The sequence below is a fragment of the Tinamus guttatus genome, unplaced genomic scaffold (genome assembly GCF_059628265.1).
Source record: "Tinamus guttatus ecotype Peru unplaced genomic scaffold, ASM5962826v1 Tinamus_guttatus_pri_ptg000521l, whole genome shotgun sequence".
NCBI classification, from domain to species: Eukaryota; Metazoa; Chordata; class Aves; order Tinamiformes; family Tinamidae; genus Tinamus; species Tinamus guttatus.
In genome coordinates this window covers 265,913-289,552 of record NW_028289055.1, presented here as the reverse complement: position 1 = coordinate 289,552, position 23,640 = coordinate 265,913, and the positions used below count along the sequence as shown (strand labels likewise).

Sequence of the window (23,640 nt, the reverse complement as noted above, 5' to 3'; positions counted from 1 at the left end):
TAGTAATGGTTAAGAAGTGAATTTGTACACTCTGCAGGTGAGGCCTCGTGTCTCAGGGGTGGGAGAAGCTCCTTAGCTCGGCCTGGGAAGCAGAGCCAACGCTTGCTTGCTCTTGTGGGCTATTTAGCATCCCAGCAATGTTGGGGCCTTAGCGCTTTTGCAAGAATACGAGGAGCTGAGGCGATGAGAACCGAGGAACTGAAGCAATGGGAACCAAGGCCACCCAGAGAAGATAACGCCTGTTAGCAACTTTTTAATGAATTAGGCCAGCCATAACCAGATAAGCATCTGGGAGGCCCAGCAACAGAGCATCGGGAAAGAATGCCAGTCAGCTGAAAGCTAACTATGCATGGACACTAGAGCCTCACCAATGGGAATGCTGTTGCTTAGCGAGTGTGTGCGCTTACGGGTAATAGAATTGTATAAAGCTACATAGTAGACAATAGTAAAGCGAATTGAACCTGCTTCACATTGAAGTGTTGTTCATTCCGTCTCGTGGAGTCGGCATCGGCATCTGGTGACCCCGACGTGATGTGATCGTGGGTAGAGTGGAGCCGAGAACGCGAGGGATCCTGCAGGCAGCGGAGAAGTAGCTGGGCGCCCGAAGAGAGGCGGATCGTGGCCACGGCTGACCTAGTGAGTCAGGACTGACCTGGTGAGTCAGGGAGCAGGATGGGAATTGCTGCATCAGCAACTAGAATGGAAATTGCTGCATCAGCAACGGAGCGTGCTACTATAGAAAGTTTCTTAAAGCTCGCTCAAAAGACTGAGACTGAGATCTCGAAAGACGATTTAATTGACTTACTGCTTTTTTGTAAGCAGAAAAAACTCATAGAGGAAACTTATCAGGTATATAAGCTCGAGTCCTGGGAGTGAGTGGGAAAAGAACTGTGGGATGGTGTGCAAGTAGGTTCAAAGGAAGCTCGGCGACTTGCGAAAATATATCGTCCCGTGCGGCTAATGCTTGAACAATTGCACGGGGAGGCTCAAGTCGCTGCTGCTTTGCGGGAAGCACTCTGTGGAGGAAAAGGGGAGGAGAGTGGTTCAGGAGGCTTCGAGTGGACTGAAATTACTGAGCCGAGTCCATGCGAGGAAATGGACAATAAGGAAAAAGGGGCTTCATCTCGGGAGGCGTGCCCAGTAACTCTAGCTGAACGTGAAGTATGGGGGGGAGTGGATGAGTATCTTCCACCGTGGGAGGGGGAGGAACGACCGCCCTCAGAACGACCACCCCTCACAGCGCCCGAAATGGACGTGGATCCGATTAAAGCACCGATCCCGGATGGGTCGGATGACGATGACGCCATTGTCCAAGGAATGCGACGAGAACTTCGGGAGCAAGCAGAGAGAATGACGGAGTTATTGGGACAGATGCGGCGATTAGACGGCGGGTCCAGGGCAAGGGATGTGAAGGCAGCATATAAGGCTGCCCATAAGGCTATAGTAGAGGGGTTGGAGAATGTGGGTAAACAATCGGGGCAATGGGAGGCGCGAAAAGGTACTTCTAGCTTTAAGGCGAGTGAAGAGGCTTTGAGACGGAAAAAAGAGTGGGTACTGCAGAAGGTCAAGGAAGGGAGTATGAGAATTGATGAAGCAAAAAATTATCTGCAGGCAAAGTTTGGCCTGGAGGGCTGGCTTTTGGGTGAAGAGGTTGAGGAGTTATGGAAGATTCAAAAGAAACGAGAAGCAGCTGGAGGAAGCGATCCAGCTGAGGAGGGGTTGTTGTCGTGGCTCCGAGCCACTGCAGGTGGAAGTGATGGTGGGGGAAAGTGTAAGGATGTGGCGCCACCTATTGATCCAACTTTTAACGCAGGAGCGCGGTATAAGGGGTTGATAGAGAATGCTCGGTTACAGGGGGACTTTATATTAACTCCAATAGCAACCCCCGTAGTAGTGGGAGCCCAGGGCCCCAAGTGGGAGCCTTTAGATTGGAAATTGGTGCAAGGTTTACAAAAAACAGTGATGCAATATGGATGTGATAATAAGCTAGTTCGAAACCAAATCTCTGCTTTGTTTAAATATTCTAATATGGTTCCTGCAGACAGCAGGGCTATAATGGAACTTCTGCTTTCCTCTACTACCTATATGCTCTGGCTAGCAAAGTGGCAAGAAAGGTTGGAAGAAAAGCAATTGGAAAATTTAAATTGTAGTATGGATGATCCATTAAGGATCGCCACTCTCGACCAACTGATGGGAAATGGGCGTTATCAGGCACCTGAGGCCCAAGCAGCGCTTCATCCTAGAATATTACAACAGTCGAAAAATGCAGCTTTAGCAACCTTTCTTGCCCTGCCACAGATAGGAACACCTCAATTACCATATACCAAAATAGTACAAAAGCCAGACAAGCCTTTTTTTGGCAAACAAATATCCCCAAACAATGGCTGTCTCTGCGAACTCTCCTCCGCAACTTGCGGAAGTGCAGGAGTCGATCTGACTGTGGCAAAATCCACAATAATTAGAGATTCTGATGTGCACATATTAGAGTCTACGTGCACTGGTCCCCTGGGGAGGGGCCTATCTGCTTTGGTGATTGGCCGTTCCTCAGCTTCAAAAATGAGCATTTTGTTCTACCAGGGTGTATTGATGCTGATTACTCTGGAAATATTGGTATAATGATAAAAATTTTCAACCCTCCTATTACTATTCCAGCACTGAGCAGGATAGCCCAGTTGATACCTTTGCGAGCCATAGTTCTTAATCCTGGACAGGCCCAGCACGGAAACAAAGGCTTTGGATCTTCTGGACCCCCCCAGGTCGCCTTTTGTGAAAAGATAACTACTCAGCGTCCGACAAGACTCGTGAGTATGGTGGGACCAGATGGTGTTCGTCTTACTGATGTTGCCATGATGATTGATACAGGTTCAGATATCACTATCGTTCCCAAGTTTGCGTGGCCACCACAGTGGGATCTGCAAGAAATTGATGCTCCTGTGACAGGTATCGGAGGGCAATCGCCTACGCAGGTTAGTCGATGTTTTGTAACAGTCATGGATGAAGAGGGAAACAGAGCCATGATAAAGCCTTATGTGATGTGCACATCGTTGTGGCTGCTGGGAAGGGGTGTTCTGGCCCAGTGGGGAGTCATCTTGCAGACACCTTTTCCCTAGCAGCCATTGGGGGCAGCTTCCGCCCTACCTTAAAGTTAACACGGACCACGAAAGACCCTGTGTGGGTGGACCAATGGCCGCTGCCAGAGGAAAAGCTGCGTTACCTAAAGGAATTAGTCAAAGAACAGTTAGACCAAGGTAACATTAAGCCGTCAACAAGTCCTTGGAACACCCCTATTTTCACCATTAGGAAAAAATCAGGAAAGTGGAGGTTGTTACATGATCTCCGAGCTGTTAACGCATGCATGGAAAACATGGGAGCCTTACAGCCAGGGTTGCCTTCACCTGTTATGCTCCCACAGGCATGGAATTTGCTAATAATTGATCTGAAAGATTGTTTCTTTACAATACCCCTCGACCCAGAGGACAGTGAAAAATTTGCCTTCACGGTTCCTACAATTAACAGGGAAGGCCCATCAAAGCGATACCAGTGGGTAGTTCTTCCCCAGGGAATGAAAAATTTGCCAACCATCTGTCAATGGTTTGTGAATTTGGCCCTGAAACCGTGGAGGGAAAATCACCCAGATTTGATTACGTACCATTATATGGATGACATCCTAGTAGCAAGTCCTGAAGTTTTACCAGCCAAGCAGGAAGAGGAATTAACTAACTGTTTAAAAGAATTTGGTTTGGTCATCGCCCCTGAGAAAGTTCAAAGGCAAGCTTCTTGGAATTATTTGGGTATGGTTATCACAGAGGCTAGAATTAGACCCCAAAAGCTTAAATTGCAGACAAATATTGACACTGTTAACTGTGTGCAAAAATTAGTGGGAGACATTCAATGGATCAGGAATTCTTGTGGTATTACGAATGAGGAAATGGAGCCGTTGTTTCAAGTGCTCAGAGGAGCTAAAGAGCCTGTGGAAAAGCGGAGCTTAACTCCAAAGGCTGCCATAGCCCTAGAACGGATTGAGGAAAAGATAGCCGAAACAGCTGCCTACAGATTCCAGGAAGGGTTACCAATATGTTTGGTGGTCTACAACCGAGAAAGGGAGGTGGCGGTAATCATCGTCCAGATAAATGAGAAGGGGATCTTGTTTGTACTCAAATGGGTTTTTCTCCCAAGTCATCTACGACGCACCTTAACTCAGAGGCATGAAGCAGTTGGGATGGGAATTTTGAAAGCCCGGCAACGTTTACAAACAATTGCCGGTAGAGAGCCTGACAGTATTATCCTGCCTCTAAAGGCTCTGGAGCTAGTCGAAGAATGGTGCTTGAAAAGTGTAGAATTTGCCTTAGCCATTCAGGGAATTAGAGTGGACAATCACTATCCTAAGCATCCTCTCTTCCACACCTCTTTGGAGCTGGAAGAACGAGAAAACCAGAGCTCAAGACCATTGCCAAATGCGATTACTGTGTTCACGGATGCTAGTAGCAAAACTGGAAAATATGGGTATGCTTTCCGGGAGTTAGATCTTTGGAAAACTCAAATACGGAAGGAGATCGCATCCGTGCAGGTCCTAGAACTAAAAGCTGTAGTTTGGGCATTTCTAACCTTTCATGATCGGCCCATGAATATAGTTATCGATTCCCTGTATGTGGTAGGCATTGTTCAACGAATTCATAGGGCAATTATAGGGCATGTAAACAACCATAGTCTCCAAGCCTTGTTTGTTCAGCTTTGGAACATCATACAACAAAGGAAGCATGCTTTTTGGGTATCACATATCCGTAGTCATACTGCACTCCCTGGCCCTTTAACAGAAGGTAATGCAGTCATAGGTAGTGCCGTGTCAGCAGCAGGTATTCCTTGTTCGGTGGAACAGCAGGCATCAACTTCTCACTCATTTTTCCATCAATCTGCTCGAGCGTTACAACGCGAATTTAAAATTTCCCGAGCAACAGCTCGTGCTATTATTGCTGCCTGTCCTGATTGTGCAAGATTGACCCCTTTACAGGAAATGGGTACCAACCCGAGAGGGTTACAACCAAGGCAGATATGGCAGTCAGATGTAACAGAATTTGCACCCTTTGGGCGACTAAAGTATTTACATGTTACTGTGGATACCTGTTCGAAGGCTCTATGGGCGACCCCTGCCACTTCCACAAATGCCAAGTCGGCCTGTAAACATTGGGCTCAGGCAATTGCTGTCTTAGGAAAGCCTGACATCATAAAGACAGATAACGCACCCGCGTATAAGAGTAACACCTGTAAAACCTTTTTCCAGCAATGGGGAATAATCCATCAGACGGGTATCCCTTATAATTCCAGTGGTCAGGCCATTATCGAGCGTCACCATCAAAATTTAAAACAATTATTGTTTGCTTTGAAAAAAGAGGGGGAGAAGAGTCCCTACGAATTAATCAGCAAAGCATGTTATGTTTTAAATTGGCTTAACCCTCGAAATGATGGTTCCCATCGCTTCAGTTCCTCGGTTCTCATCGCCCCAGCTCCTATTTTCACCTATTTTTCTAAAAACTCAGCTGATCTTTCAGGAAAAGAGGTGCAAGTAGAAGTTTTCTGGCTGCAGAAACAAATCTGGGAAGGTCCAGTCGAGTTAGTTATGTGGGGACGGGGTTATGCTTGTGTACTTGCAGGAGACGGAGTGACCTGGGTACCAGCCAAGTGGGTACGACCGTGGTTGCGGAAGAGACAGGAACAGTTAATGGACCAGGATGTCAGAATGGACCAGGTTCAGCTGGTTGGTAATCATCTTGATAATGGTGACAGGGATAGTGCAGGGAAAATGGCAGACAGAAGTCCAACAGAGGGAGAACATTTGGGTCACCATAGCTAATCAGACAGACAGGCCAAAATGCCTTCTGTCTTAGCTTGTAACGTCCAGGAGACCCTTTCCGCACTTGTTTGATAGGTGTCCTTGTTTGGTAACCTCAAGAATTCAATGGGTACGTAGCTAATTTTGCTGTGCTTAATGATACTCTATTAAATACTACTATGTGCCCTTACCGATCAAAGCAAACGGCAGAACAGTTAGACGGGTGCTGGCAGTGTGAAATCATCAGAAGTCTGAATGGCACTTTGACTTTCCCGCCGGAGGAATTAGACTTGTTGGGAAGTCTGAATGCCACAAATACCACCCGAAACGATGGATGGGTTAGTTTTGAACCGCATAGCAAAGGTGCACTTGAAGAAAGTACATCGCAATGGGCGACGGTTAACTCGGGGCTGAAAATTAATGATGTTTATGTTCACACATATACCCAATGTAAATTAACGAGCTTCTCTGCGAAACGGCTACCACCAGGAGTGTTTTTAATATGTGGAGACCGGGCGTGGAACGGAGGACCGTCCGGTCCACAAGGAGGTCCATGTTATCTGGGGAAACTGAGCTTGTTTCACCCTAATATATCCCAAGTGATGACCTTTGTATCCAAAAGGAAGAAACGATCGATACATGAGTTAGATTGTACAAAAGTCGGGGATCCAAGGTTTTGGTCAAGGGTCAAAACTATCTTTGTGTCCCTGCTTGTCCCAGGGAGCACTGCCGCCCGAACAATGACTTCCTTAAAACAGCTAACATGCTGGACAAGGAATGAGTTAAATTTAACATCAGACATTTTAGACCAGCTATTGCAAGATGTAGCTAGTGTAAATCATGCAGTACTGCAGAATAGAGCCGCAGTAGATTTTCTGCTATTAGCGCATGGGCATGGGTGTGAGGATTTTGAAGGTATGTGTTGTTTAAACTTATCCGATCATTCAGAGTCTATTCATAAAAAGATTGTGCTCTTGAGGGAAGGGCTGCACAAGTTAAAGGAAGAAAGTTGGGGATTGGAAGATTGGCTCAGATCGTTAGGCTTAGGACCATGGATTACATAAATGTTGTACCACTTATGCGTGATCGGAATGGTTATACTCGTGCTTGTGATTATGTTACCTTGCTTTTGCCAATGCCTGCAACGCTTGATGCATAATATTGCTAATTCTGTTTTTGAAAAAAGAGGGGAAAATGTTGGGGCCTTACCACTTTTGCAAGAATACGAGGAGCTGAGGCGATGAGAACCGAGGAACTGAAGCAATGGGAACCAAGGCCTCCCGGAGAAGATAACGCCTGTTAGCAACTTTTTAATGAATTAGGCCAGCCATAACCAGATAAGCATCCGGGAGGCCCAGCAACAGAGCATCGGGAAAGAATGCCAGTCAGCTGAAAGCTAACTATGCATGGACACTAGAGCCTAACCAATGGGAATGCTGTTGCTTAGTGTGTGTGTGCGAAAGCTACATAGTAGACAATAGTAAAGCGAATTGAACCTGCTTCACATTGAAGTGTCGTTCATTCCATCTCGCAGGGTCGGCCTCGGCGCAGCAATGTAGCCTGCAGAGCCCAACTAGAGGAGAAACACGAGGACACAGAAAAAGCAAACGAGGAGGGAAGCAAAACTGGACGTGTTCAGTGTGTACTCTTTCGGGCTTCTCAGAAGCTACTTTCAGGCATCATTCTCGTAATTTCTCAGCTTCACCCCTACTGCACAGTATGTTGTCTTCCGTTTTTTTGTTTTTTTGTTTTTTTTTAAAAAAAAAAAAAGGAAAACCATCCTATTCTCTAAGATCCATACAGACCAGTCTTGTCAATTCATGGCAGCAGCCAGCTAGGTTGGAGATCAAGCCAGGGAAAGATGAGAGCTTCCTGTTTTCTTCCCTATGCATTTTTCTTGTTTGCCTCAGTTATATAACTGATAAACCAAGAAGGAGGTAAACTTTCCCATGATCTACTTAATATACCAGGAAGAAGAAAGATTTTTACTGCTGAAATTATTCTACAATTAAAACAGACAAACTCGAATGCAGTTTCACTTAAAATAGGTTTTTATTAAAACAATACAATTAAAACAATAAAAATATATATTTGTTTTATAAATATGAATGTATAAAAAACATATCTTAAGACTTATTTTATATGTATTTTATATATTTTATATGTATTTTATATATTTATATCTATTAAAATATGTAATATTTATAATTATAATACAGCTATAAAATATATCTTAATTTTTTTATATATATTTTATATACATATATGCCTTATACATCCATATCTGCATAGTATAAGTAAGTGAAGTGTTCTGAAGATCACATTATGAAGCACAGTAGAAGTTCCTAATGATTTTCTTCATTTCCTGATAATAAAGAAAAGCACAAATAAAATTTTAAGAACCTGATAGTTTCTTTCTTCACAAAAAGTTAAAGCATCTGTAAATACATTCCCCTGTTGGTGATATTTAGCTATATCATGTGCTAAAAGCATCACAATGCTTCTCTATTCTCTGTAGCTTCAGAGACATCCCTATGTGTCCAAAAGAGTAGAGGACACAGAGCCTGGAGCAACAGTTGTTAAAACAGGTCGGAAGAGATCCTCCCTGAGCAACCACAGCTAAAAGCTGAGAAAGTTACTTGGTGGATGCTCCATAATTAATTTACCTTTGCTACTTGCCCAGTGCACTCAGAAGAAGAGAGAACTGTACTTAGAGCTAAAGAAAAAGGGAGGAAACAAAGAAATCCAGGCACATTTAGTTTGAGCATTCCAATGTTAGGTTCCAGAAGCCCACAAGTGCTGGGATAACATCAATATTTTCCCTTCTCAAGCTAGTACGTGGCATTATACCAGGTGAGAAGGGAACGTCTGTCAGGCGTGACCTCCCTGAATCCAAAATATCCCCATTTGTGCACAGTGAGAACAGAGTGTCCGTTCTACCTCTCAATCAGATGTGAGGGAAGAGATGGAGATACCAGTGCCTAAGCAAAGAGGCTCCTTCTTTTCAAGGTAAACTGCAGAGGGACCAAGAATTTTATCTATCCTCACACACAAGCGCCTCAGGGACGAGTGGGCTCATGGCTTCTTTGGACCTGAACACTCCATTTCCAGCATATCTAAACCAAATCAACACTGGGATTGCCCGGCTTGGGTGGTGGATGCCTCCTGAAGACATCTGCAAATGTTTGCCTGCTTGTAGGAGGGGGAGAAAGAGGAAGTAACAGACTGAGAAGAGCAACCTCCTTTCATGGTCCCCCTACACCTTGGATACACTTGTGGATAGCAAGAACAGCCATCCACAGTCTCCAAGGTTAATTGCTTTGAAGGAGCTGGGTGGGTGGAACTGTTGTCTTCAAGTCCAATCTCTTTTTCCTGCTGAAACTGAAAAGTGTTATGCCAAATATAACAATGGTTTTGCAATATGGGTAAATGTCTTCCAGATGGAAATGGGTAAGTCTTATGACATCTAAGCACTAAAGCAATGAATATGAAATAAGCATGATATTCAGAGGGCATGCAGACTCTTTTAACCATGACAGAATACTATATATAACCATTAGAAAACATATATAAAATTTACCACAATGAGTTTAGTTTTGTCATAATCGTTCCAGTGCTTGTAAATGCACTGGCAGAGGAGAGCGTATATTTTTTTCTAGGTAAAAGATGTTGAAGGTCCTTGTCCTCTTAGTGACAGAATCCAGCAGATGCTGAAAACAAAATGGAGACAACACGAGTTGAAAATAGCACGAGACCGTCTGCAAAAGCTCTTGAAGGCTTCAGGAGCTGAACAGTCCCATCACAGCACAACTGACTGCCAACACTGTCCAGGAGCTGTGCGTGGAGTGAGGCTGTCGGAGTGGACCCACACACAGCAACCAGGCAAGTGGAAATACTGCCCACAACTGCCCATCAAGCTCCACTTCCCTCACAGCAGTGCGGGGAGAAAGTTCCCTACCTTGTTCTAAAGAAAACTGAAAACAGACATACCACAAACTTGCTGTAATCCACCACAACGGGGGGATCCGGCTCCTCAGGAATTCCCACCGGACCCTCATGACGTCCGGCCAGACTCTCATGACGCATGTAAGTCTCTGGGATGAAAACACTTTCTTAAGTCATGATTTCTCTTTCTCCGGAACATGGCTATCCATCAGCTATCCCACAAGTGGCATCCAATCTTTCTCTACGGTTCCCTGTTATTTGTTTACTGAGAAATACTTGCCTTCTACTTTCTCCTCCATAAAAAGTAGGAACCAAGATCAAAAAGCAGTGGGAGTGAAAAGCCCAGGGTTGAGAGGAGAAAAAAGCAATAGTCAAAACTTTGCCATTACAGCAGTGCCTACTTAAGGAAGTTGAATGTTAAGAAAACCCATCTCCCATTTGAAGCAAGCATTAGGATGTGAGTCATCTCTGCCACATCGTGACTAAATCTACACAGGCCGAGTTACAGCTCCTTATCCCAAGCTGCTCCTTATCAGAAAGATGCACATGCCATAAAAGAAAGCAAATGATTGTTGGTTTGCCAGGAGATAGAATTACAAAACTGATTTCACAATCAGAAGAGCAGCAGCTTAAGAAAAATGACTTTGGTGGCATAATCAGAGGGACAGAATCTTAATGGAAGCAACACAGTGCAGTGATTTGTAAAGAAATAATAGAATGAAATTAAAGGAGGCTAATGTAAACCCCTCAACAACAAAATGGAGCTAACTGGTCTGCTGGACCTTTCGCTTACCTTCTGAATCACCCTCTTGGAAACTTGCTGGATTTTGGGAATCCAAAGTCTCATTTCAATTTCTTAGCCCTGAATTGGGAGAAAACTGGGCTCTTTTCTCTTCAGAGCCAGATTTAGTCGCAGAGGAAAAATCTCTTGTTTTCTGTCTCATGTTTATTTTCATAGACATTTGTCTGTCGCCATGGAAGACTATTGTGGCTTTCTTCCACATGAGAACCTCCTATGAACTCACCTTCAGTCTGGTGCATGCTAGAAGCACCGTTTTCCAGGAACTCTTCTCCCTCACTGTCTACTTCCTCTTGGTCTTCTCCACTTCTATTCACTTTACTCCACTGCAAAATCTTTCTCCTCTTTGTTTCACCACTGGAAGTGCAATTCTTCCTTTTGCGCTTTCTTTTGGACGGAACTGCAATAAGATATTAGAAAAAAACAACCCAAAATATAAGCAAAGCAGCTCCTCCTTTAAAATTTGCTCTTCTTATCTTCCTTGTATGTCAAGTAAAACAATCAAAGAACTGAAAGTACTGACAAATCTCACTACACATGTAGGTCTAAAGAAAAGGTTGCAAGTTCATGCGGTCCATTTGCTGTTAGATTTTTAAATTTATTCAAGACTTTAAACTAGATTTGAAGATTTTAAGCCCAGAAAATTCCTACTTTAGCCTTGCTTTGCAGTCCTATTGTCTGCCTATTGGGTAAAGTTGCTTACTGTCTCATTACATGAACTAATAGAGATAAATAGCAAAAAAGCCTTTGGAGAAAAGCTCTTCAAATCTCTTATAAAACCAGTAAAGATCAAAAGCAGAGTGAATGCTGGGAAGAGTTAAAAAGAGACCATTTCAAGAAAGTAACTGAAGGATAAAGAAAATTCTCAGTAAAGTTTTATGATTCAGATAACCTGTTTAAAACTGTTTTTGTCCTTATGCCTTCCACAAAGGAAAACAAAAAACCCCACCCTTCTTTCTATTTACAGAATATTGCACAAAACAGATGGGTGAAATCCTTGGCAAAGTTTCCACCGGCAGAAACCTTGTCACAAGAAGGATATCAATGGCATTAGCAACATCACCCAGAAAGCCTGTTGGTGGGGAGAAAAAAAGAAAAAAAATCTAAAAACAAAAAGCAACTTGCCATTAGGCCGTGGTGTAGGGCAGGCTCCCAGCATCACTGGCATCTCTATTCTTTCGTTACACTTGTTATCTTGTTTATTACATCCAGAAACAGAGGGCTGCTGTGGCATCACCTCGTAGTGAGATGGCACATCCTGTGAAGAGCTGCAGCCTTGCAATGAAGAACAGACAGCAAAAAAGTTGGTCTCACGTTTCTAGTTGCAAATACTGAGGCAAGTCTTTAAATCCCTAGGGTTGGAATACATACCTCTTTTCTCACGAGACTCTCTAATTTCTTCACAAAGTTGTTCCAAGTCTTTATCCATTTCCTCCTTCACTATGACATGGGCAGCATCTCTCAGAGCACAAGCTTTGTGTGTAATGAGACGATCTGAAAGTTGACAGTCAGAACTGAGTGTTTGCCACTAGCTAAGTGAAATCCTTGATTTGGATCATATGGAAAAGATGGACTCTTTTCCCAAAGAGATTTTGCAAGCTATTTCAGGGAATAGTTTTGGCAGAAGAACATAAAAGTTAATAATGAAGGCAGAGGCACTACATCTTCATTAGCACCGATTGCACATAATTTCATCTCTAAATAATTTAACACTACATGAGTTTTTAAAGTGGCAAGAAATGCTCTCTGTGGATGTTTCAAGGGAGCTAATCCCAAGGCCATTGTAAAGAGACAACTCTTCTCAATCTATGCATTTTAAAGGTTGTCTAAATGAGGGATAAAGAGCTATCCTCACCTCCAGCTTCACTATCTGGCTTGTATTCTAAGGCACTGCTACAGATTAGATCAAGATCTTTCAGAAAATCTCCTGCAGTTATATATTGGTGCAAGTCAATTTTAGAGAGAATTGTTGAAAGGTCCATTGGCTGTTTAATAACTGTGATATAATCAGGTACTTACAAATTAAATAGATGGGTTCAGAGGTTTTATTAGACTTACACAGTATCTACCCACATTATTTTAATAAATTCAAATAATGACTTCTTAAAAACCCTGAATATTTGTGACATTATGAGCAGATAGTGGAATTAACCAGTTAGCTGCTTGAAAAAGGAAAGGCTCTTTCAAAGGGCTTTGAAGAGACACACTGGAAGGGAGAAGAAAAGCAGCAGGAAGCTGGGGAGTATGTGTGGGACAGCGAAGGGAACAGACATGGAGAGCAGGATTTGCTTCCTTCAGCTTCAGAACATTGCAGTAAATACACTGGATTGAGCCACCCGAGCCAGGCTCTGCTCTGGGCAGCAGGAAATCCGCTGCCAGAATTGCCCTTCGGAAGCAGCTGCTCTAGGCATCTCCCTTAGGAGGAGATACCTGGAGCAGAGTTAATTATGTCCTTACTGGGAGCGTGAGAGGAGCCTCAAGGGTAGTTTAGGTGAGGAGACCTCTATTTGTTTAGACTATTGACATGTCAAGAGCCTGGAAGGGAAAGACGAGGGATGCCCAGAGGAACAGGGCCCTTGCTGATACACAGCTGTATTAAAATTGCAACTAACTCTGAAGTATATGCCCCCATCTTAACAGGCTAATTCAGTAAATTAAATGAGAAAAAGAGGGACTTGGAAGTTTTGGGGGAAGATGAAACCACATGTCATTTATGGCTGATCCTGTACTGGGGAGCCAGAGACAAAATGGCAGGTGGAATCTTGAATTTTTTTTCAAACATCTGCTCTTCTCCTGTTCCCAGAGGAACCACTGACAGCCAACAAACACGTGGCGAGAGCTTTAGGCTTTATTCCAACAGCCCCAAAGAAAGCTGACTGTTTATTTCAGAGTTGTAGCATACCTACACATCAAAGTCTTTCCCCAGGCAAACTCTGGTGGTAGCTGGTCTGACTTTCTAGGAGGAAACCAGGGCTTCCAGTGACTACTCAAAAAAAGGACATTGAAGAGCCTCAGGGAGTCAGCAAAATAAAATACAAAACACTTTTTGCTCCTCAAAAAGAAATCCTTTTAGTGCAGTGCTAAAGATAAGCCTTTCGCTAGAGCACACCAACACTGGGCAGTTAAAACTACACCCAGACAGTACAGTATTACAGACCCAGAGCAGTTTACCTCATCTGCATCAACAGGGTTTGTGAAGGTCTTGAAACGTCCGTCAGCAGCAAGTCTGAGAGTAACATCCCTTAAGAAAACGCTAAGTGCACCAAGGGCCTCCTCCTCCTGCTCCTCTGCCCCTTGCGTTTCTCCCCGTGGTGGTTCCCAAGGTTCAGGCGGCGGCGCCACCGGCAGCACTTCCAGGGCCTGCCGAGCTTAAGGGAACCAGAAAAGTTTATTCCATCGGCAGCACTCAAATAGGAGCACACACAGAGTTACTGATAGGAAACCCACTACCAAAACAAATACTGTAAGGCTGTTAACATACAGTTAGCAAATTTTTATCTATAGAATAGGCTCACCTGCTTTCTTTCTAGATGCAGGAGGTTTAGCAGCTTGACTTAAAATTAAGTCCTCAAAAAAGTTGCTTCTCTCTTCTTTAGTAGGCAACGGGATATCAAAAACTTCTCCATAATCTTCAATAAACAACACCTGTATCTATGGCATGAGAAGGAAAGACATTTCAGGTACGAGATCACTACGCCGAAAAGAGGATTTTTTAAATTAAGCTTAATAATGATCTGAAAAATAATATTAAAATAAATATTATCTTCCTGGTGATCAAAGGCTAGATTTCTTTAGGTCAGGATGGCAAATAAAATATCTTCTTTGAGAAAAAGCTCTAGAATTTAAGCTCAGGGAATGGACGAGCACACGATGCACTGACAGAGTGATGATATCCCCCACCTTTGAGGTTTCCTGCTGAAGTGGAAGCGAGTCCCTTGACTCACAAAACAACCGAGACAAACGTTCTCAGCGCTGCTTTGTGTCTAAGCAAAATTAAATGATTCAGAAGGGTGCCCTAGTAATAAAAGGATCCATTTGCTTGAGGGAGGACAGTATTACTTAAAGGATTCATAAAATGAAACTGAATAGAAGAATTGGGAAAAGTGTTGACAGAAATACCTCATCTTGGAGATCCATGTACGATACGTTTGCTGTTGCAAGCACCAAAACCGGAGCAAATGCTGGAATGTTCTCTAATAACGTTGTAAAAGTAGTTTTCAATGAAACGCAAGCTGTTTCCCACCATACATTGATCCGTGGAATATAAATTATACTTGGTGCTGTGCTCTGAGCTTCTCGGATAAACTAGTAAAATGAAAGCTTTGGTAAGAGCAATGAACCAGGGAGCACAGGCTGCTCATAAATAACTATGCATCAAACTGGCCTAATAAAATAGAAGTGCATAAAGGCAACATACCAATAAACAAACAAACGAACAAAAAAAAAACCTCACCATGCAAAACTTATTAATAGTAGAGTAAAATTTCTGATTTGACTCAAAAATTAAGAGAGCTACACAGACAGAGATCCAGATTGCTGCCTGATTGCAAGACTGCTTACATGTAAGTTAACTTCTAAAGAGCCGCACGACTCAATAGAACATCTGTGCTTACGTGTCCATCTCTCATCAAAGGTCAAAATGTTATAATATAGTAGCAAAGTACAGTAAAAGCAGACCACCTCCATTAACAATTTCACTTACCTCACTTGAGCAGTTTACAGACAGACAATCTCATGAGATTAAAGAAAGAAGGAAAAAAAAAAAAAAAAGATACCTGTGCACATATTTCCTCTGGTGATGAGGCACTAGCAAGCAGAACTGGCAGGTCCAGGGTATAAACTGGAAACTTTTCCAGGGCGTGTATGACTGCGGGCGCCAAGTGGGGGCTTTGCCCACGGTCTGGCTCTCCAGAGAGCAAGAGCCTTGGTCTGTGACACGTTGGCTGGTGAGAAGCATTTCTGGAACAAAATTAGAAAATAGCAAGTTTAAAACACATAGTGATGAATAAAGACATCAATGTTAATTTGTTCTGTTTCAAGTTTCTCTTGAGAGAAGACACAAGCAGCATAATCTCTTTCCAAACACACAGCAAGCTGAAGATTCTGAACCTAAAAGGGGACAGGCATTTACCTCTTGAAGTCAAGGAAGTTTTTCTTCTTTCGACAAGTCTTTTCAGGAAAAGTCTCCTCATCTTCAAAGGCTGAAAGTGACTCTTCATCACTCCAGATGAAATCGCTTTGTAAAGTAGCGTTCATATCACCTGGAAGACAAGAAGGGTTTGTTAACTTGCCTGGATAGTCTGCATGTCTCACTCTAATACAGCTTCCAAAGCAGCCCCAAAACCCACTTATCTCTCTTTCTCCCTTGGATGGGCTCACACTAAATGCTATTTTTGAAGACTTGATCCTACCACAGGTCTAAAGAGATTGCACAAGGCTCTACAAACCTCGCCTAAGTCTTATGTTTTGCAAAAGTTATATTTCTTTATTGGCAAAAAGTCCCTTTTTTTGCCCCAAGAACAAAGAAATGTGATTATCAGCAACAACTCCTGTACTTGCTAGACACCCACACAACCCACGAGGCTGTGTGTCTGGAATCTGTGTCCCACAGTAAAAGTATGGGAATTAAGTGAATGTGATGGCCACCAACGGCCCTTTGTCTCAAGACTCCTAAGCCAGGGTGTGTAGATCAACACATCTTCTGTATAAAGATCCTCCAAGATCACTCAGGGAGGAGAAGGTAGAAGCAGAGAATAGAGAGGGGAAGTAATTATGGATCACCTAGCGTCTCTGCTTGCACTTGTGGCTTTCTGCCTGTTCTACCAATAAAAATGAACCTAGCAACTCTCCAGGTAGAAAAGCCAGCAGGATGTTGCCAGGAAATCTGATGCATGTGATCTCACACATCGCACAGTGTGATCCACAAATACTTCAATTCATATGAGGTGAAATGATGATAGCTAAAACAACAAGTAGTTTTAACCAGCTGTACATGTTATGGTCCTGCCTTGCTGCTGGTCCTTCTTTAGGACAAGTTCTGCGTGGGGAAATACTCTCTGCAGGACTCGTAAAGTTCTCTGAAAAGTCTTATTAAGCAGTGGTTTAAAAATGGGTGATAATGCTTGTCTGAGCAAAGCCGCAGACCTCTGTGAAGCTGGTACAATTCTTTCCATAGCCATGAAAAAATCTTTTGCTGTTATTTTAATTGAAGAGACATCTAGCTGCAGTTGCTCAGGGCTTCTGTATATCTGAGGGTAGCGGTGCCGCAAAGCACGGAGGGCGGCTTCAGCACATGCGGACTTGATATCAGCACCACAGTACCCTAATAAAACAGAACATCAAATGGAGCATTATGTCAGGCTGTGGCAACACAGAAAGGTCAAGGTGGCAAAGTGCAACATGCAAAGACTTTGCATGCAGGTTAAAACAGTCTAATAGGAAATGTGAAAAGTGTTGCTGCACTCCAGAGGTTTTGTTAGCCACCCTGCACGCTTACAAACCAGCCAGACTTTTCTCCTGAACCTTCTAAGCAAAACTTTTCTCCTGAGGAAGCTGCTCCAAAAGCCACTCACTGTTTGGAGAGACAGAAAGTAAAGCAATAAGTGGATGGAAGTGTCTCACTCTGATGGCTTTGGGGACACGCAGCTGGCTCCCTGGCTAGTTGTGCAGCGAGGTGCAAGAGCCTGGTTCCCCCCTGCCGTGCGCCACGAGCTGAAACTCCTGCAGACTCAGTCACATGCAGGAACTCGCTTCATTTTTGAACTTATGCTGTTCAAAACTTTTGAACAGCAGATTTTTCAGCCAGCTCATCAAGGAACGTGTCACATGGTTTAGGGGTCCAGTTTCGTGTGTGAATCTTGAAAATCTCTTTTCTAGCCTAGAAACAAAGTGCTTGCATTATAGCTTGTCTTGAGTCAAAAGGCAGAGGCAGAACCCCTAGTATTAATAGATTAAGGCAAGTGATACTCCCTTTTAAAGCACCACACACCAGGTCTTCTATCATGCCAAGGCCTTTGCTTACATTTTCAACCTGCATATACTCTAGATTTTATACATTTTAAATAAAACATTTTTACTACTTAGAAAAAAAAAAACTCAACAATGCCCAAATGTTTGAAGCACAAAAAAATATATTGATGCCTCAGTATAATATCCTCCCCTAGACAGCTGAATTAGAGTTTCGTAAAGGTGTGTTACCTTGGGGGCTGAATTTTGAATTTCTCAAAGACTTCCGGATAAAGCAGCGGAAAAATTACCATCTCTTTTAACATTGCAATGTGCTCAGAAAGACCACCCACACCAAATCGGACCTAAAGATCAAGTCAACAGAATAAGTTCACACCTTAAAGAAAGCTGCAGCCTACAGAAGGTTCCATCAGAAACCCTGGAAAAATCCCTCTAACACAACGAGTTAAAATCACTTACGACCCTGTCCATTTGCATGGCACTGGCATCAGCCAGACTTGCTCTCATGCTTGTTCGAGCCTCGTGAACTCCCTTTAAGTCGTCTTTCCAAACGTTAATGGGAAGACACTTGACTGGAATTAAAAAGAAAGTCTCCTCCTAACTGAAGGGAAAGCTGGAAGACTTTTATTTTTAAGCGTTGGAAAGCAAATGTGTGTAACAAAACACAGCCATTTCAGAAACATCTGCCTGAAAACATATTTGCTAAATACTTAATACAACAAATGATATTAAAAGATATTAAGTACCAAAAATGCTTTTTCTGTATTTTTAACTTCATGCTAGAGTGGGTTTCGTTCTAAATAAGCTAAAAAAGCAAGCCAAAAAAAAATCCCCACGGCAGCTCGCTATTATTATCATTATTATTATTATTATTATTTATTTCTTTTTCTAATTCTTTCTTTTTAATTTTTATTATTTTTGTTCTTCTTTCAGGGGTGTCCCGCAGCCCTCGGTGCGAGTGATGTTGAGGGTAAGAAAGCGTGCGTGTGGGTGCAGGGGAAGAACCACGCACCTGGGGGGAAATCCGGGCTCCTTTTATGTCCCCGTTCTTTCTACATTCCTGTGTCGCAGCTTAAGTGTCGTGTGTTCTTTCCCAGGCAGCTCAGGCCCAAAAATCATCCCCAGCGGCCACTGGGGATTATTATTATTATTTCTTATTATTATTTCCTCTTATTATTATTATTATTTCCTCTTATTATTATTATTTCTTATTGTTATTATTTCTTCTTCTTCTTTTTATTATTATTATTTTCCTTTTTCTATCCACCCCAAATCCCTCCCGGTCCCGCTCTTCCCGCCCGTGTTTCCAGGGCGACAGTAAAGGCCGTTGCGCAACCGGCTCCGCTGTGTCCATGGCGACCGCGGGGGACGGGCAACGGCCTCCCGCTGCCGCACGTTTCCGCCCCGCCCCGGCATGGAGGGGAGGGGCGCACTGCGCATGAGCGCACGCCCCCCCACCCCGGGAGGACTCCCTCCCTCCCCCGCCCCGCCCGCGGCTACCGAGAGGCCCTGTGTGCAGTGGGCAGGAGCCACAGTCCCCGCCCCCGCGCACGCGCAGTGCCCTTCCACCATGAGGCGCCGCCAGCGCAGCCGCGAGCCGAGAAGCGGCCGCGAAAGATGGCCAAAAAAGGCCGAAAAACAGCCAAAAGCACGAGGATAAGGAAAGCTGAGGAGGCCCCGTCAGGGGACGAGGGGATCCGCCGCGGCATTTTGGCGGAAAAGAACCATCCCGACCTAGTAAAGTTGTGGTGTGTAGGGCGGCGTGGACCCAGGGCCGGACCGGTGGGAAAAGCAGTGGGACGGCTAACGTGGGGGCGAGGGAGTGCGTGTGTCTGCAGAGATGGAAGCCGCGGTGTCAGGGCAGGTTTTGATACGATCCCAAGAGCGAGATTAAAACACAAATGGGTCAAATGTGAAAAAAGCTTTTAAGTTTTATTCTCATACGCACAATAGGCCAGGGCGAAAAAGAAGGGAAAAGGAAGGAAAAGAGAAGCAAGCGGGAGAGATGCAGCAGGATTGTGGTTGCCACCACCCCAGTGCAGCTGAGTGTCGCTGGCTGCGCTTGGGTGCGGGCACAGGTGCCTGGGTGCAGGCGCTGTCCCGCAGCCCTCGGTGCAAGGGATGTTGAGGGCCAGAAAGCGTGCGAGTGGGTGCAGGGGATGAACCACACACCTGGGAGGGAAATAGCACACAGCGGCAGAGGGGGGAAATCCGTGCTGCTTTTATGTGTCCGTTCTTGCAGAGTCTGCCCCTTTCTGCATGCTCTGGTGCTCCTCTTCCTCCAGCTCCAGTGCCAGCGCCGCTCCGTAGACGCTGCAGAGCATCATTTGGGCCTCGTGGTGACGGAGATAGAACACCTGGAGCTGATGCCACAGTCCTCTCAGAAGCAGGATCCCAAGGTGAAAAAGTCGTAAATCGTATGGAGATAAGAGATCCCGGTCTTCCCGGAGACGGGATGCGGAGGCCAAGGAGTCGTAAATTGTATGGAGATATCCCAGTCCTTGCAGAGACGGGATGTCAAGGCGTCAAGTGTCTAGAGATAAGACACGTGGAGCTGATCGATGGGAGGCCTGGGTCAAGAAGTCCTAAAGGGCAGAGCAACAATGTGGAGCCCACCACGATGCAGGGCTCAAAGCAGAGCCCCGAGCGGAGCCCGGCCTGTGGGCAGGCAGGCGGCAGCCGTGCCAGGGCGCTGCCTGAGGAGCCCTCCTTGGCAGCCAGCAAGGCCGAGGCCGCACGTTGCTCTCTGCCACCGGGTTCATCCGTGCCAGGAGGAGCCCAGCACAGCAGCAGCCTTCCTCACGGCGGCCCCCTGGCCCCTGCCGCTGCTGTCACCCCCCGGCAAGTACGGAACATTCCAGAGGGGCAGTTATCGCCACGGGAACACCGATGCTCCCCAGGGCTCCGTGGAGCAGTGGCCCCAGCGCTGGCCACGCAGCAGCAAGGCCAGGTGAGCAGCAGGTCTGCGCAGCACCAGGGCCACTCGTGGTGCCCACAGGGTGCGGGGCAGCTGCGGGGCTCCGGGGCAGCCTGCGCGACGCCTCCCAAGGGAGGCCCCAAAGCCCCGCGCCCCCCTCGGCGCTCGCACCGCTGCCCTTGCCCTGTTCTCTGCTCCGCTTGGCACTGGGCTCCCCGCGTCCCTGCCAGAGGGGCTGCCGGGGGAGGGAGGCTGCTTCGGGCAGGCCCGGCACTGCCTGCTCCGGGCCCCACCGCTCGGCACAGAGAGACCCCTGGCACAGAGAGCCCTGCTCTCGGGGCTGCGAATGCCAACGGCTCCTTGGCCCTTGCAGGCCACGGGCCCCTTCACCCTGGCTGCTGCCAGCAAGTGCTGGGCCCACAGACGCCGTCATGAACGTGGTATGGAAATGTTTCTTTCTTGATTTTTCAAGTAGCGTTTTTTGTTGCTTATGTTCTTGTTAATGTTCTTGTTATTGTTAAGGAGATGGTTCTTATTTGTATTCTTGTTGTTCTCTTTCATATTCTTTTCATGCTTTTGGTTTCAATCTATATTTTGAGCTCAGGAAAGGCCCACTGTGAGGTCAGGAGGCCCACTGCGAGGTCATCCATTGTGAGGTCACTAGAGGCCCATTGTGAGGTCGTCCATTATGAGGTCATCCATTGTGAGGTCCTGAGCGGCCCATCCTGGGGTCGTGCATCGTGAGGTTGTCCATTGTGATGTCATCCATTGTGAGGTCTTCCATTCCGAGGGCACGGGAGGCCCATTGTGAGTTCGTCCATTGTGAGGTCATCCATTGCGAGGTCATCCATTCTGAGGTCACAAGAGTCCCATTGTGACGTCATGCATTGTGAGGTCGTGAGAGGCCCATTGTGAGGTAGTCCATTGTGAGGTCACAAGAGGGCCATTCTGAGGTCATCCAATGTGAGGTCCTTAGAGGCCCATTCTGGGCTCGTCCATTGTGAGGTGGTCAATTATGATGTCATCCATTGTGAGGTCATGAAAGGCCCATGGTGAGGTCATCCATTGTGAGGTCATCCATTGTGAGGTCTTCCATTGTGAGGTCACAAGAGTCCCATTCTGAGGTCGTCCATTGTGAGGTCATCCATTGTGATGTCGTCCATTGTGAGGTCATCCATTGTGATGTCATTAGAGCCCCATTGTGAGGTCATCCATTGTGAGATCTTCCATTGTGAGGTCACAAGAGTCCCATTGTGAGGTCATCCTTTGTGAGGTCGTCCATTGTGAGGTCATCCATTGTGATGTCATTAGAGGCCCATTGAGAGGTCGTCCATTGTGAGGTCTTCCATTGTGAGGTCACAAGAGTCCCATTGTGAGGTCTTCCATTGTGATGTCGTCCATTGTCAGGTCATCCATTGTGAGGTTATTAGAGGCCCATTGTGAGGTCGTCCATTGTGAGGTCGTCCATTGTGAGGTCATCCATTCTGAGGTCTTCCATTGTGAGGTCACAGGAGTCCCATTGTGAGGTCATCCATTGTGAGGTCATCCATTGTGAGGGCACGAGAGCCCTATTGTGAGGTCGTCCAATGTAAGGTTGTCCGTTGTGAGGTCACGAGAGGCCCCTTGTGAGGTCATCCTTTGTGAGGTCACGAGAGGCCCATTGTGAGTTCGTCCATTGTGAGGTCATCCATTGTGAGGTCGTCCATTGTGAGGTCACAAGAGTCCCATTGTGAGGTCATGCATTGTGAGGTCATGAGAGGCCCATTGTGAGGTAGTCCATTGTGAGGTCGTCAATTGTGATGTCATCCATTATGAGGTCATGAAAGGCCCATGGTGAGGTCATCCATTGTGAGCTCATCCATTGTGAGGTCTTCCATTGTGAGGTCACAAGAGTCCCATTGTGAGGTCGTCCATTGTGAGGTCGTCCATTGTGAGATCATCCATTGTGAGGTCATTAGAGGCCTAATATTACAGGCAGCAATCTGGATCTCTGTCTGTGTAGCTCTATCATTTTATGAGTCCAATCAGAAATTTTACTCTTCTATTAATATGTTTTGCATGGTGAGGCTTTTGGGGTTTTTTGGATTTTGCCTTTATGCAGTTCTTTTTTATTAGGCCAGTTCGATGTGTAGTTATTTATGAGCAGCCTGTGCTGCTGGTTCATTGCTCTTACCACAGCTTTCATTTTACTAGTTTATCCGAGAAGCTCAGAGGACAGCACCGAGTATAATTTATATTCCACGGATCAATGTGTGATGGGAAACGGCTGGCATTACCTCGAAAACTACCGTTACAACGTTATTAGAGAACATTCCAGCATTTGCTCCGGATTTGTGGCTTGCAACAGCAAACGTATCGTACATGGATCTCCAAGATGAGGTATTTCTATCAACACTTTTCCCAATTCTTTTATTCAGTTTCATTTTACGAATCCTTTAAGTATACAAATACTGTCCTCCCTCAAGCAAATGGATCCTTTTATTACGAGGGCACCCTTCTGAATCCTGTAGATTTGCTTAGACACAAAGCAGTGCTGAGAACGTTTGTCTCGGTTGTTTTGTGAGTCAAGGGACTCGCTTCCACTTCAGCAGGAAACCTCAAAGGTGGGGGATATCATCACTCTGTCAGTGCATCTCTGCTCGTCCATTCCCTGAGCTTAAATTCTAGAGCTTTTTCTCAAAGAAGATATTTTATTTGCCATCCTGACCTAAAAAAATCTAGCCTTTGATCACCAGGAAGATAACATTATTATTATTATTATTATTATTTTTCAGATCATTATTAAGCTTAATTTAAAAAATCCTCTTTTTGACGTAGTGATCTTCTACCTGAAATGTCTTTCCTTCTCGTGCCATAGATACAGGTGTTGTTTATTGAAGATTATGGAGAAGTTTTCGATATCCCGTTGCCTGCTAAGGAAGAGAGAAGCAACTTTTTTGAGGACTTAATTTTAAGTCAAGCTGCTAAACCTCCTGCATCTAGAAAGAAAGCAGGTGAGCCTATTCTATAGATAAAAATTTGCTAACTGTATGTTAACAGCCTTACAGTATTTGTTTTGGTAGTGGGTTTCCTATCAGTAACTCTGTGTGTGCTCCTATTTGAGTGCTGCCGATGGAATAAACTTTTCTGGTTCCCTTAAGCTCGGCAGACCCTGGAAGTGCTGCCGGTGGCGCCGCCGCCTGAACC

General features: G+C 45.1%; 1 protein-coding gene and 1 pseudogene across 1 annotated transcript; one reads left to right on the top strand and one right to left on the bottom strand.

Moving 5' to 3' along the window:
- The window catches only part of LOC148592802 (ATPase family AAA domain-containing protein 2-like), a 67,051-nt pseudogene that overhangs the window by 13,775 nt on the left and 29,636 nt on the right, over positions 1 to 23,640 (top strand).
- Positions 1,219 to 18,891, bottom strand: LOC148592803 (ATPase family AAA domain-containing protein 2-like). The gene is made up of 7 exons (XM_088533762.1): positions 18,874 to 18,891; positions 17,769 to 17,881; positions 15,347 to 15,530; positions 14,691 to 14,876; positions 14,087 to 14,222; positions 3,139 to 3,167; positions 1,219 to 1,329 (listed from the first exon to the last, which is right to left on the bottom strand). The coding sequence occupies exons 1-7, from the start codon at positions 18,889 to 18,891 to the stop codon at positions 1,219 to 1,221; spliced, it is 777 nt and encodes a 258-aa protein (XP_088389888.1).